This window comes from Emiliania huxleyi (assembly GCF_000372725.1).
Source record: "Emiliania huxleyi CCMP1516 unplaced genomic scaffold EMIHUscaffold_111, whole genome shotgun sequence".
NCBI classification, from domain to species: Eukaryota; Haptophyta; order Isochrysidales; family Noelaerhabdaceae; genus Emiliania; species Emiliania huxleyi.
Window position 1 is genome coordinate 402,875 of NW_005201732.1, and position 13,562 is coordinate 416,436.

The 13,562-nt window shown below is 69.8% G+C and overlaps 3 protein-coding genes across 3 annotated transcripts in view; 2 read left to right on the forward strand and 1 right to left on the reverse strand.

The window, feature by feature from the left end:
• The window catches only part of EMIHUDRAFT_466716 (hypothetical protein), a 5,418-nt gene extending 1,853 nt beyond the window's left edge, over positions 1-3,565 (forward strand). Inside the window, exons 3-9 of the mRNA XM_005791640.1 lie at positions 432-491; positions 700-891; positions 965-2,182; positions 2,262-2,336; positions 2,412-2,684; positions 2,754-2,930; positions 3,033-3,565. Of these exons, the coding sequence (XP_005791697.1) occupies positions 432-491; positions 700-891; positions 965-2,182; positions 2,262-2,336; positions 2,412-2,684; positions 2,754-2,930; positions 3,033-3,155 (2,118 nt within the window). The 3' untranslated portion in view covers positions 3,156-3,565. The remainder of the gene's footprint in view (positions 1-431; positions 492-699; positions 892-964; positions 2,183-2,261; positions 2,337-2,411; positions 2,685-2,753; positions 2,931-3,032) is intronic.
• Positions 3,566-6,964: 3,399 nt separating this feature from the next.
• EMIHUDRAFT_223796 (hypothetical protein) lies at positions 6,965-11,373 on the forward strand (the record flags this gene model as incomplete). Its single annotated transcript, XM_005791641.1, has 8 exons — positions 6,965-7,849; positions 7,941-8,276; positions 8,362-8,748; positions 8,955-9,272; positions 9,331-9,528; positions 9,694-9,780; positions 10,156-10,338; positions 10,381-11,373. The coding sequence occupies 8 exons, from the start codon at positions 6,965-6,967 to the stop codon at positions 11,371-11,373; spliced, it is 3,387 nt and encodes a 1,128-aa protein (XP_005791698.1).
• Positions 11,374-11,761: 388 nt separating this feature from the next.
• Positions 11,762-13,562, reverse strand: part of EMIHUDRAFT_454491 (hypothetical protein) — a gene marked incomplete at both ends in the record, with an annotated part of 4,757 nt that continues 2,956 nt past the window's right edge. The window contains 4 exons of the mRNA XM_005791642.1: positions 11,762-12,551; positions 12,622-12,863; positions 12,934-13,131; positions 13,279-13,473. Coding sequence (XP_005791699.1) covers positions 11,762-12,551; positions 12,622-12,863; positions 12,934-13,131; positions 13,279-13,473 — 1,425 coding nt within the window. The remainder of the gene's footprint in view (positions 12,552-12,621; positions 12,864-12,933; positions 13,132-13,278; positions 13,474-13,562) is intronic.

The following is a 13,562-nucleotide window of genomic DNA, read 5'->3' on the forward strand; positions in this document are numbered from 1 at the left end:
ACTTCCACAAAGATTAGAAAGCTCGCACAGGCGGCTGCGCCGCCGCCACCACCTCGGCCATGCCTCGGCTGCGCCGCCGCCACCACCTCGGCCATGCCTCGGCTGCGCCGCCGCCACCACCTCGGCCATGCCTCGGCTGCGCCGCCGCCACCACCTCGGCCATGCCTCGGCTGCGCCGCCGCCACCATCTCGGTCATGCCTCGGCTGCGTCGCCGCTGTAGCTCGGCTATCTCTCGGCTGCACCGCGGCTGCGGTAGTCGCGCAGGCGGCGCGCCGCGTGGGCGCCAAGTTCACCTCCAAGAACCAGCCGTCGCTCCTCTCCGAGATCCGCCACTTCCTGACGGAGGCACACGCCGCCTGGCCCGCTCGGCCGCGCAGAGCCCGGAGCCTGCCCGGAGCGTTTTAGCCGTCCCCCCCCCCCCCCCCTGCAGGACATGATGTTTGGGCCGCTCACCTTCCAGGACGGGCTGACGGGCAGCGAGCTCGGGTCCGTCTCGTCGGCGACCCAACGCCGCCTTCCAGCCGGAAGAGGCTTGGAGCCGTCCTGGCGACGGCGGCGGGTCCCCCGAGTAGGTCACCGAGCTGCTCTCAACGTGGCAGAGCCTGCCCGAGAGCGCCGTCGCCTTTCACGCGCGCGAGCGCCACCTCTCCAAGCAACTCCTCGACACCCCCGCGACACTTCCGCGACACTTCCTGTAGGCGCGCGAGTGCCACCTCTCCAAGTGGTTCCTCGCGCGCGCCGAGTTCTCGCTCGCGCGGCGCTTCCGCGCGTCAAACTACCCGACCGACTTCATCGACCCCGAGGGGCGCGAGCGCGCCGACTGGCTGCGCAACTGGATCCTCTCCGAGACGCGCGCGCACCGCAACAAGCTCGCGTCGGGCGTCGAGAACGCGCGCGCGGCCGACCCGCCACGCAGGAAGGGCCACGAGCACTCGCAGGCGACGTGCGGCGAGCTTCTGGTAGGTGCACTCGGCCGACGCGAGTACGACGATCGTGCGGCTCGGCAAGGGCTCGCTCGGCGGCAAGGGGCGCGGCTTCCGTTTCCTCCACTCGATCGAGGACAAGTACTCTCTGTCGACGCTGCTGCCTGAGCTCGAGATGGTGGTCCCTCGCTCCTTCATCCTCGCGACCGAGGTCTTCGACCGCTTCATCGAGGACAACAAGCTCATGGTGCCCGCCCTCAACGCGACGACCAACGAGGAGGTGCGCGAGATGTTCGCCGCCGCGACGCTGCCGCAGGACGTCACCGTCGAGCTGCGCCGCTACCTGGAGGCGCAGACCAGCCCGCTCGCCGTCCGTTCGTCGTCCCTCTTCGAGGACGCGTTTCTGCAGCCCTTCGCCGGCATCTACGAGTCCATCATGCTGCCGAACACGGCGGGCTCGCTCGAGGCGCGGCTCGACGAGCTCTCTTGGGCGGTGCGGATGGTGTATGCGTCCGCCTACTGCCTCGAGGCGCGCGCCTACTCGGAGGGGACCGGCAACCGCGCCGAGGAGGAGAAGATGGCGGTCATCATGCAGGAGGTGGTGGGCGACGTGCACGGCGACCACTTCTACCCCTCCCTCGCCGGCGTCGCGAACTCGATCGACTTTTACCCGCGGCCGCACACGCAGCCCGAGGACGGCTGCGCGCAGCTGCGGCTCGGGCTCGGCTTCGGCGTCGTCGACAACCTTCCGTCCGTCCACCTCTCGCTCGGCGACCCGGCCAACCCGACCGGCTACGCCGAGGGGGAGATGCAAGTCTCGGCCCTCAACCTCGCCGCCCGGCCGGGCGCCGCCGCCGGCGAGGACTCGCTGCTCGTGTCGCTGCCCGCCGAGAGCGGCGCCGCCGCCGCGGCTCTCACGACGGTGCCGCGCCTGAGCGCGGGCTCGGTCGTGGCCGCGCCGGAGGCCGCGTCCTCGGTGCCGCTCTCGCACGACGTCCACGGCGAGCGGGTGGTCTTCAAGCAGGGCTACGGCGAGGAGCGGCGCGGCGAGGCGCCGCCGCCGCCCGACGAGTCGGCCGTGGTGCTCCCTCTGCAGCGAGCCCTCTCCGGGGAGGTGCCTCTGGCGAGCGCCCTCGCCTTCCTGCTGCGGCTCGGCTCGGCCGGCCTCGGCTGCCCCGTCGAGATCGAGTTTGCGCTCCGGCTGCGCAAGGACGCCGGCAGCCGGCACCAGCTGCACGTGCTGCAGATGCGGCCGCAGGCGGGACTCTCGCCCAAGCGCGCGAGACGGGCCGCCCCGCCTGCACCTCCTCCGAGCCCGCTCCGGAGCCTCTCTGTAGGCGGACCTCTCGTCCAATAACACGGCGCGTGCGCTCCGCTTCCGCTACCTCCCGACGAGCGACTACGCCGCCATGGCATCCAAGCTCACGCGCTCGGCCTCTCACCGTGCGAGTCCCTTCGCCGAACCCGTTCGACACCTTTCCTCCTAGGCCTCGAAGCACGCGCTCGGCCACGGCCGCTTCGAGCAGATCCGCGACGTGGTCTTTGTGCCGCCGGGCCGCTTCTCGCCCGAGAACACGACCGCCATCGCCGCCGAGATTAGCGCTATCAACGCGCAGCTGCGCGCCGAGGGGAGGAAGTGCTTGCTGATCGCGCCGGGGCGGTGGGGCTCCGCCGACACGGCGCGCGGCATCCCGGTGGGCTGGGCAGACATCGACGCCTCGACTTTCATCGTCGAGACGACCGTGCCCGGCAGCGCAAAGGCGCGGCCGCCGTGCGTGGCCTCTTCTCCTCAGGCACGTCGGCCACACCCGCCCGCCGCCCGCCCGCAGGTGCCGCTCTCGCAGGGGTCGCACTTCTTCCAGAACCTCCTCTCCTTCGGGCACGGCTACGCCACGGTCGAGGAGGGCTCCGACGAGTACGCCGACTACGACTATTGGGAGCGCCTCCCTGCAGAGGCGGGGTCCGGCGAGTTTGCGCGGCACGTCCGGCTGCCCGAGCCGCTCGAGGCGCGCTCACCGCGGGCGCTTCCGACACTCCCCGACACACAGTGGTGGGGACGAGCTCTCGACGCGAGAGGAGTGCCTCTTCACAGCCGCAGCTATGAACAGGTGGTGGTGGACGGCATGTCGCGCCGCGGCGTCGTGATGAAGCCGGGCAAGCCGTTCGAGGTGTACATTGCGCAAGTGGACGCATTCATGGCCATCCAGGAGCAGGCCAGCGGCAGCATGTAGAGGGTTGCCGCTTCCTTTCGCTTCGGTCTCCCCGCGACGAGGGCCGCCCTTTTGTGGCGGAGCGCCCTGCTTTTGTACTGTACCCTCAGCTCTCTTGCTTCGCCACTCGCGCCCCGCCCGCGACCCGCGCCGACTTGGCTGGGCGCGCTCAAGTCTCGCCCGGTGCTACGCGCTGGTCGTTCTTCCTGCCAGTTCCGTCGGATTCGGTCGGATGTCCTGTGGTATGACGTATGTCGTATCTCGCGGCGCGGCCTGGGCGAGCTACTAGCTACTAGACCCTGCGGCAGCGCCTGCGCACCTCTAGCTAGACCCCCCCCCCCGCCGGCCGAGCGTTGCCGCTCTAAACGACTTGCTCATAAGTCATACAAACGTGTTTGGACTTTGATTATTGAAGAACGAAAAGAGCTTGCGCCGTGGGTCCCATGTGAGAAGAACATATGTCACCGCCAATCCGCGGGCCGGCTCTACTACCTCTCACCTGCAGTAGCGGCTCGCCCCGGCACGCGGCAGGCCGCGGCTCCGGCGCTCCGCCGCGCCCTCCGGAAGCTCCGCTCTCCTCTGTATATAGCGCCTCAGGGGTCTAGCGCCTCACCTCATCGCAGTGTGCTCAGTAGCCCACCCGTCACAACCCCCCGCATGCAATGGCAGTGCTTACGGTGCTCATTGATGAGCACGTGCCGAGGTGAAGGCGCGCCGCCAACGCGCCAACCACGCGCGCTGGCCCCTCAGATCCGAATTAGGGCCTCGTTCCTCCTGCAAGAGGCCATGGCCGCGGGCTTCCAGGCGCGCGGACTCGAGTTCGATGAGATCGACGTGATGCTCGGCTCTTTGGAGGCCGCCGCCGGTGGCGTCGGTGCGAGGACCTCGCTCCACTCGTTGGTGGCAGCGACTGCGTGCACTGCGATGCTCGAGCAGCGGCTGAAGGATGGCTTGCGCTCCAGCTTTGCAGGCGAGGCCCCAATGGCGGTTTTGCTGTGGCTTCGAATCACCGCCTCGTGAAAGGTGACCAGCTGCGCCACCGGTGGCGTCGCCAGGGGCGCGTACACCTCGGTCGGGGATGGCTCATCCTCGAGGGCGTCCACCGATTGCTTGCCCCAAATCAGCTGCGTGCTGGCGCCGGCGGCGGCGCCACAAGTCGGCCGCTCGGCCGCGCCGTTAGCGACCGCCGGCTGCCCAGCGAGCCCGACGTCCCCGTCGCCGTCGAGGTCGATGTTTGTCACCCACTCGACAGCGTTGACCACCCTCTCCAAAAAGCTCTGCTGCTCCGCCTCAGCCTCGCCCGCTGCGTCGGACGCCCCCGACGTCGCCTCCGACGTCGCCTCCGACGTCGCCTCCGACGTCGCCTCCGACGTCGCCTCCTCCGGCCGCCCAGCGAGCCCAACGTCGCCGTCGCCGTCCAAGTCGATGTTTGTCACCCACTCGACAGCGTTGACCACCTGCTCGACGATCGCGCACGACTCAGGCTCGTCTGCAGCCGCTTTGGGGTCGTCGCCCTCCGCCTCGACATCTGCCGCCGCCTCTGCTTCCGGGACGCACTCCTCTTCAGTGCGCTCCTCGCAAGCAGCTTCGGAACCGCTCGCCTCGGAGTCGCACGTCTCAGCGCCATTGCACTCCTTTGTGGCCGGCTCGGAGTCCTCCTCGCACCGCGAGGCAGCAGCTGCCGCAGCTTGTGCTGCTGCGCGGCGCTCGCCCATCGACTTGTGGAGGCTGCGGTGCGAATGAGACAGCTTCTCGAACACCGCAAGATAAAGCTGCGCGCGTCCGCACGCGTCTGAGGGCAAGGGGAGGAAAGGCCGTGTCGTCTCGCGTGCGGGTGCCCGAAGGGGGGGGTCTACTAACGATGGCTCCGCCCGCGCGCCTTCATGTCGTGTCTCTTCTTGCAGCCGGGCGTGCGCGGAGAAGGCGTCTCCTCCGGCCAGAGCGGCGAAAATCTCGGCAGCCGCAGTTGTCAGCGAGCTCGTCTCCGGACGCCGCGTCCCAGCGAAAGTAGGCGCGCCGCCCTGCCTGGCGGAATCGCTATCGCGGACGTTTCTGCGCCAGCGGACCTAGCGGAGGGACATCCCTGATTGGCGCGGGACGCGAGGGGGGACTAAAAGGGTCGGCGGGGCGGGGCGGAGAGGACCATTGAAGACTGCTGAGCTCCAGATCGCGGCGGGCGCGCGGCGGGCGCCTGTATTCAAATCTCGACGAATCGAGCAGAAGGCGTTTCTAGTTTTGAAGCGAGCACGACACGTTGTGCTTCTTCCTCCACCCACTTGCCTGAATGTGCGTCTTTCTTTCTTGAGAATTCTTTCTAGAGGAGGGGACACGGCGGATACGTACGTACGAGAAGTGACGAGTCACACACGGGTGGGACAGGGTGGGTCACAACAACGAGGCACGAGAGCGTGCACGACAGAGCGACGGCGCAGCGTACCGCCGTCCAGCTAAAAAGCGGCGGCCGACGGTTGCTGCGCAAAGTGATCAGTTCTAAAATAGGTGCCGGGGCCCAACGGATAGATGAATCCGGGGCACCCTCCGCTCGAATCCCTGGCCGGGGGTTCGAGGTGGCCCCCACCCTGGGGCCTCCCATCAAAGGGACTGCGGCAGAAGACGCCCAATCTTGCACAGGTGCAAGAACCATACGTCTTCTGATAAACGCAGTATGGAAGATACAAAGAGACGGAGGAGCAACGAGCGCCCTGGCGTGAGCCGAAGACACTCCCAACTGCGCTCCGTCACCGGTGTCGCGGTCTCCCCCACTGAGGGCGATCTGCGGGGGGGAGTCGCGCCGCCGGCATGTATCTGTGCAACTGTGTTTTTGCCTTGTCCCGTTTGATGGAGCAAAGTCACGGGCCGCCCGCGCTTGAAGGCGGTCGCGCCAGGCGCGGGCGGCACTAGTTGCCGGCGATCCGCTTGGGCAGCGCCCACGCTTGCCTCTGGCTGCGTCTCCATAGGTCGCGCGGCCCGAATGCTCGAATTGAACGTCTCGCAAGCTGGCGTCGCTCGCGTAGCTGTGGCAGGGCGATCCTCCCTCCGGATGAGGGAGATCTCTAGCCTCCTAACGAGGTTGCCCTCCGGCTGGCTGTTGCCGACAGCAGTTAACACCTCCGCAGTTGCGTCGGTCGCGCCACAGGTAGAGACGTTGAGCTCGACAAAGTCTTGGTAGTTGTTTCGGGCCATCAGTCCGACAGGAGAGGGCCAGCGGTCGCCTCCTCGAGCTGCCCATGCCTTCGCCGGTTTGGAGTATCGTCGCCGCCACCACCATGTGCGCCCAGGAAAAGGAGGGCTCCCCACTGAGGGCGGTCTGCGGGGGGAGCCGAGTCGCACGGAACGACCTCCTGATGGGATCGCCCCTCCTCGCTGAGGGCGATCTGCGGGAGGAAGGGCCCCACCTCTCCCCACTGAGGGCGGTCTGCGGGGGAAGAGGTCCTGGATCGAACAAACCTTGCCTCCGCTCAGGACGGCTGACAAGGACGGCGACCACCGCATGGAGGCGTCCATTGATCCACTCGGGGGCTGGTCCCAAGGGTCACAGCTCAGGCCGAGCGGCCGCCGGTGCGACGACGACGCACCTTGCCTGTCGCGTGAATGAAGTGTGCTGTGCGAGCGAGCGCCTAGTAAAATTTACTCTCGTGAGCTGTGAACAGACGCACTTGCCTTGGGGGCCAGTATCCCAATCCGCTACCCTTTAAAATTCTTCATTCCAAGACGCAAGAAAAAGAAACGCTGGGAGGTTCAAAGCGACCACAACCCCACCCCACTCCTCACGCGCGACGCTCTGGCACTGAACGCAAACGCCGTTCTCTCGTCGACGAAGTCGACATACGATGCCAGCAGCGAAGGACGAGGTCAGCGCGTCGCTCGAGGGCGGGATCACGCTCCGGCCGTACCAGCGCGAGGGCGCAAACTGGCTGCTGTGGTCGCGGAAGCAGGGCCGCTCGGTGATCCTCGGCGACGAGATGGGTCTCGGCAAGACCATGCAGGTTGTCGCCTGCCTGCGGCACCAGGTCGTGGAGTGGGGGTGCGACGGGCCGTTCCTGGTGGTGGCGCCGCTCTCCACCATTGGGCACTGGGAGCGAGAGCTCGGCCGTGCGCCCGAGCTTCGCCCACAGGTCCTGAGGGGACCGGCGGCCGAGCGCCGTGCGCAGCTGCGCGAGGGCGGCCCGTCCGGCGTGAGGGCGTGGACCGTGCTGATCACGACGTACGAGACGCTGCTGAGCGACGCGCGGGCGCTGCAGGGCATCGAGTGGAGCGGCCTCGTCTTTGACGAGGCGCAGCGGCTCAAGAATGCAAAGTCCAAGTCGTTTGCGGCGGCGGCGGCGCTGCGCTGCGAGCACAAGGTGCTGCTCTCGGGGACGCCGCTGCAGAACTCGGTGGGCGAGCTCTGGTCGCTGCTGCACCTGCTCTCGCCCACCGGATTTGCAGACGAGGTCGCCTTCGGCCGCCGCTTCGGCGGCCTCGAGACTGCTCGGCAGGCGACGGCGCTCAGCAGCCTGCTGCGGCCCTTCCTTCTGCGCCGCACCAAGGCGGACGTGGAGGTGTCGCTCGAGCCTCTGACGGAGATGCTCATCTACGTCGAGGTGACGGCGCTGCAAAAGATGACCTACCGCGCCATCTGCGAGCGCAACCGCGAGCTGCTTGTCCCGTCGGAGCGAGGCGGCAAGCGCTCCTCGCTCTCGTTCCGAAACCTCGAGGCGCGCGATGCGGCGCCTGTCGCCCCCCCCTCTCCACCCCCCTCCGCCCCTCCACCCCCCTGCTTCCGCTTTTGCGGCACGTCCTGACGCGTCTCGGAGCTGTGCGCAGGTGCTGATGCGGCACTGCTGCAACCACCCGTACCTGGTGGCGGGTGTGGAGGAGGAGGAGGAGGTGCGCGCGGGCGGGTACGGGTCGCCCGCCGCCGAGCTCGACGCCCTCGTCGCCGCCTCGGGCAAGACGGTCCTTCTCTCCAAGCTGCTGCCGCACCTGACCGCTGGCGGCCACCGCACGCTCCTCTTCTCGCAGTTCAAGCTGGTGCTCGACCTGCTCGAGGACGTGCTCGACCACCTCGGGCTGCCGTACGAGCGGCTCGACGGGGACGTGACCGGCGCGGCGCGGCAGGCCGCCATCGCCCGCTTCGAGGCGCCGGGCTGCACCACGCCCGTCTTCCTCCTCGGAACTCGCGCGGGCGCGGGCCCGGCAGCAGGCTCGCGGTCCCTTCCCGGACCCTTCGCCGGACCCTGGCCAGACCCTCGGCACAGGCGGGCTCGGGATCACGCTCACCTCGGCCGACACCGTCGTGCTGTACGACCCGGACTGGAACCCGCAGGCCGACCTGCAGGCGGCGGCGCGCTGCCACCGGATCGGGCAGACCAAGCCGGGGACGCGTCGGCAAAACAGAAAGCCGGCGCAGCAATCAAAGAGAGCTGGGAATAGGCAAGCCAAGCCGGTGACCGTCTACCGGCTCGTCACGCGAGACACGTACGAGATGGCCCTCTACGCGCGCGCCAACCAGAAGCGAGGCCTCGAGCAGGCCGTCATCGGCCACGGCGATTTTGGCGCAGCTGCTGGCGGCCGCCGCGGCGCGGCTCCGGACGCGGCCGAGATCGAGGCGCTGCTCCGGCGCGGCGCGCACGTGCTCACTCTTGGAGAGGAGCAAGACGAGGCGCCCCCCTTCCCCCGCACCCCCCTTCCCCCCTTCCCCCCCCCCTCCCCCCCTCCCCCCACACACCGCCCCCCCGGACTGCGGCACGCTGCTTCGCCCTCTCGGGCCACTCTCCGCCCGCCCCGCCCCGCCCCGCTCTCGAGGCGTCGCGCCGCTTCGCGTCGAGCTCCATCGAGCACCTCCTCGCCGCAAACGCGGTGGCCATTGACTCGTCGGCGGGGCGCGCGCGCAGCGGCGGCGTCTTCGCCGAGGCTACCTTTGTGAGTGGCGAGGAGAGCGGCGTGCCCGACCTCGACGACCCCGACTTTTGGACGAGGGTGCTGCCGCCGCCCCCGCCAGTCGAGGCGGCGCCGTCCGCCGACTCGCGCTCCCTCCGCCGCCGCGCGTCGGTCGTCGTCGAGGAGAGCGACGGCTCGCCGAGCAGCGAGGAGGAGGAGGAGAGCGGGCTCCCTCCTCCGCGAGGAGGCTGGTCGCCGTCGCAGTTGCGCGCTCTGGTCGCCGGCGCGCCGGACACTCACGCGCGCCCGCCGCCCCGCGAGCCATGCGGCGCAGGCGGAGCGGTCTGCCACGGTAGGTGTCCTCCGGCTCGGCCCCGGCCGGTTCGGGGCGAGCCAGCACTTGCTCAGCGTGCCGGAGCTCGAAACTCGTCCGCCCGGGGAGGTGCAGATCGCCATCCGCGCCGTCGTGCGGCTCTGGCTCGAGGCGCAGCCGTCCCGCGGGCAGAAGGACGCACCCGTGACGCTCTCCGACGTCGGCCTCACAGCCGCCGCCGACCCCGACCCCGCCGCCGAGGCTGCCGAGCCTTGCCTCCCCGCGCCGCCCTCCCCTGCGCCGCCCTCCCCCGCGCCTTGCTTCTCCGCGCCGTTCGTGCGCCGGCAGACGAGCGAGAAGCAGTGCGCGCGCGCTCTGCGACAGCTGTGCTCGCTCGCGGCGCTCGGCCGGCACCGGGAGCAGGGGCGGCCGGTGTCGGCGCTGCGGCTGCGCCGGCGCAAGGTGGCGCGGGTAGATGCGGACCGGCCCGGGTAGATGCAGGACGCAGGCCTGCGCAGCGGAGTGTTCCGCCTTCCCCGGAACGCCTTGCTCGGACCGCCTCCCCTCGCGTCGCAGGTCTTTGAGGGCTGGAGCACGGAGCACGACGCGGCCCTCCTCGACGCGATCTGGACCGCCGGCTTCCCCTCGCCCCGCCGCCCCGCCTCCGACCTGGCGTGCTGGCGCTCCGCCGCGCGCCACATCGCCGCGGCGGCGCCGGCCCTCGCCAGCCTCTCGCCCCTCGCCACGGACGGCGAGGCGGGCAGCGAGGCGGCCGAGGTCCCGGCGGACGGCGGCGACGGCGGCGTGGCGGCGGCCACAAGGGCGCTCAGCGACCGGGCGACGCAGCTGTGCCGCGCCATGCTGGCGTACGAGCGCGAGCAGTCTCGCGACCTGGCAAAGGAGGCGGAGGCGCGCGAGCGGCGGCGCGCGGAGGCGGAGGAGAAGCGGCGGCAGCGAGAAGCGGCCGAGGAGGCCAAGCGGCTGGCGCGCGAGCAAAAGGCGCGCGAGGGGAGGCGGCTGGAGGGTGGCGTTGCGCGGCGGCCACAGCCGTTGGCCCTTGTGGCGCCGTAGGCGCTCGAGCGTGCGGCGGCGGCCGACGCCAAGGCGGCGGCGGCCGAGGAGAGGCGGCGTGTCAAGGAGGAGCGCCGCGCGGAGCGCGAGAAGGAGGAGGCGAAGAGCGTGGAGCAGCGGCGCGAGGAGAAGAAGGCGCGCGAGGAGGAGCGGGTCAACAGTTTGCTCGAGCAGGGCAAGAAGGTGTGGGCGGCGTCGCGCGAGGTGGAGGACCTACCCGACAAGCGGCCCTACCCGCCCGTGCCGCCCAGCGCGGCGGGCAAGCCGCAGGAGCGGAACCGTTCGTGCCACATCTGCACCCAGGGCATCGCCTCGTGGCGGGGTGCCTTCACCGCCCCGCTCGGCTGCTCCAAGTGCCCGCGCATCTTTTGCGAGCGCTGCCTCGGCCACCTGCAGGACGAGGCGCTCCTCCCGCTCGCGGGCAAGCCGCTCTCGACCTTCTTCGACGACCACTGGGACGATTGGACTTGCCTGATGTGCCGCGGCGTCTGTGCCTGCCAGGAGCCGCAGCTCAGCGCAAAGGTGCCCATCGCCTCCGTCTGCGCCGCCGGCCCCGGCCGCTGCCGCATCAAGACGGCCGAGCCGCACCCATTCCGCTCGGGCGATTCGGTCAGCGTCTCCGGCTGCAAGCTCGCCGCGTCGGCGGGACCCGTCGCCTCCAAGGCGCTCCAGCCAGTCAACAAGCAGCACGGCTCCGTCACGTGGATCTCGCCCGGCGAGATTGAGTTGCGCGCGGACGCGAGCGGCCTGCCCCCCGTCGCCGAGGCGAGCGGCCACGTCACGCTCCCGACGATCGAGAAGCACAAGCGGCGCGGCTGGGTGGGCGTGACTGGCTCCGGCGCCATCAAGGCGTCGCCCGCCACCGCGGCGGCGGTCACGGGAAAGCGGAAGGGCAGCCCAACGCCGATGAAGCGGAAGGGCAGCCCCTCGCGGGGCGGCGGGCGCCGCACGCCGAAGAAGACCTCGACGGGCACGCGGAAGGCGAAGGCGTAAGCGATGATGAACCGGCCGGCACGCGAGGTTGCAGGTTGAGAGTGGGGCACCGACCGGCATCGGCAGTGGCCACCGCGAACCGGGGCCTCGTCGTGGCAGAAAGGATGAGGGGGCGGCAGGGAGATGTGCACAGAGGGGCATGTGCAACGCTCTCCTATATGCCGTAATGCTGAAAACACATTCGTATAAAAGTGCCTACGCCCGCCGCGTGGCCTCCGCGACCCGGCGCACCCCCTGGCCCTGCACCGCACGGGGCACCCCCAAGAGCGCGGAGCCGGAGACCCGGAGCCCCGTCCGCCGTGCCGTCCAATCTGAATCTCAAGCAGCCCGCCTCAGGGCCAGGGCGGCCTCGACAGCCAGCGCGCAGGCGGTGACGGCTGATCGGCGCTCACCGCACGTCCTTCATCTTTATGACGTGCGGCGGGTTCGCGCGCCCCTTGAGGAAGGGGTGCATGTCCTGAGGCGTCAGGAAGATGAACTGGCGGTGCTGCTGCGTGCTGGTGAGCTCGAGCAGCGCGTCGACGGCGATCTTGCGGTACGTGTCGTCCATGAAGACGTCAAACTCGTCGAGCACGCGGAAGGGCGTCTCCATGAACTCCCACATCGACAGCTCAAAGGCGAGCGTCGTGAAGGAGCGCTCGCCGCCCGACAGGTTGCGCGCGTCGGTGGTGCCCGCGGCGTGCGCGTCCTGCGAGTTGCGCACGACCTGCAGCGAGAGCTTCTCCTCGCGGTGGTTGAAGTCGAGGTTGCCGGCGTGCCCCTTGCGCGTGAGGCGGCCGTTGAAGTCGAGCGCCGCCTGCTTGCCCTTGGCCTTGCAGCTCTTGCGCCAGAACTTGTACCGCTCATCAAAGTTCTCCTGCGTGCCCTTGGTGGTGAGCTTGATGCCGTCGAGCTCCTCCCTCTTGCGCACCGACACCTCCTGCGTCTTGCGCGCGAGCTCCTCGAGCGACGACAGCGTCTTGCCGCCGTGCTTCTTCTCCTGCTTCCTCTGGCGCGCCTGCAGCTTCTCGATCTCGCGCTTGATCTCCTCCTCGCTGCGCTGCTGCGGGTCCTCGACGCGCTCGCCAACCGCCGCCTCCACCTCGGGCAGCAGCCGGTCGATCTCGTCGCGGAGGCGCGCCCCCTCCTTCTTCGCGGCGTCGCGCGCGGCCTTCGCCTCGTTGCCGGCGCGCTCGAACCTGCGCCAAGGGGTGAGGGGTGAGGGGCCAAGGGCGAGGGCTGGCTTCGCCTCCTCCGGTGCGCTCGCACTTGCGCAGGCCGTGCTTGGCGCGGCTGACGGGCCCGGTGAGGGCGTCGACCTCGCTCGACTTCTCGTTGATGAGCTCGTTGAGGCGGGAGAAGCGCTCCTGCACCTCCGACGTCTCGTTTCTGCGGTCGCCCAGCGCCGCCTCGAGCTTGGTCACCTCCGCCTGCGCCTTGGCGAGCTTCTCCTGCTCCACCCTCAGCGACGACTCGAGCGAGGCGATCTCGCTGCGCGACTCCTCGATCTCCTACGGGCGCGGCGGCGGGCGCGTTACATGCGACGCGTCCAGCAGCGGGCGGCGAGCCGACGCCTCTCTCCTGCGCGGCCGGGTCGAACTCGCCCTGCTCCACCGCCTGCCGCGCGCGCGCCTTTGCGTCGCTCAGCTGCTTCTGCAGCGTCTTGACCTCCTTCTTGCCGGCCACCTCCGACTTGACGTCCCGCTCCTTGGCGCGCTCCGCCTCGGTCAGCCGCGCTTTGCACTGCTTGAGCTCCTCCGCCGCCTCGCGCTGCTGCTTCTGCACACGTCCAACGAGGGAGGTCGGGGGAGAGCCGCGGGCGTGGGCGGGCGGGCGGGCGGGCGGGGGGAGGGGGGGGGGGGGGGGGCCCAAACACAAAGGGGAGGGGCAAGGCGGCCCCTCCAGGTCCCCCTTCAGGGGCAAAACGTCGGCCCAAAAAACGTTCCCAAATTGCCCCTCCCAAGGCCTCCGCTCCTCCAGGCCCTGCTTGTCAACGGCGAACGTGGGGCCCTTTTCGATGACAACCGAATGCACCCTGGTCGGCCCTCCCTGGGGGAACTTGAGGCGCGTCTTGGGCAGCGCCTCGCGGGCCTCCTCCTCGGGGGGGATGAACACCCCCCCCTGCGGCCAAAAGGGGCCCCCAGGGTGAAAGGAAGGGGGCGGTACCCCAAAGGCGGGTGGGGTGGCGGTGTCGGTGGCGGTGTCCGTGG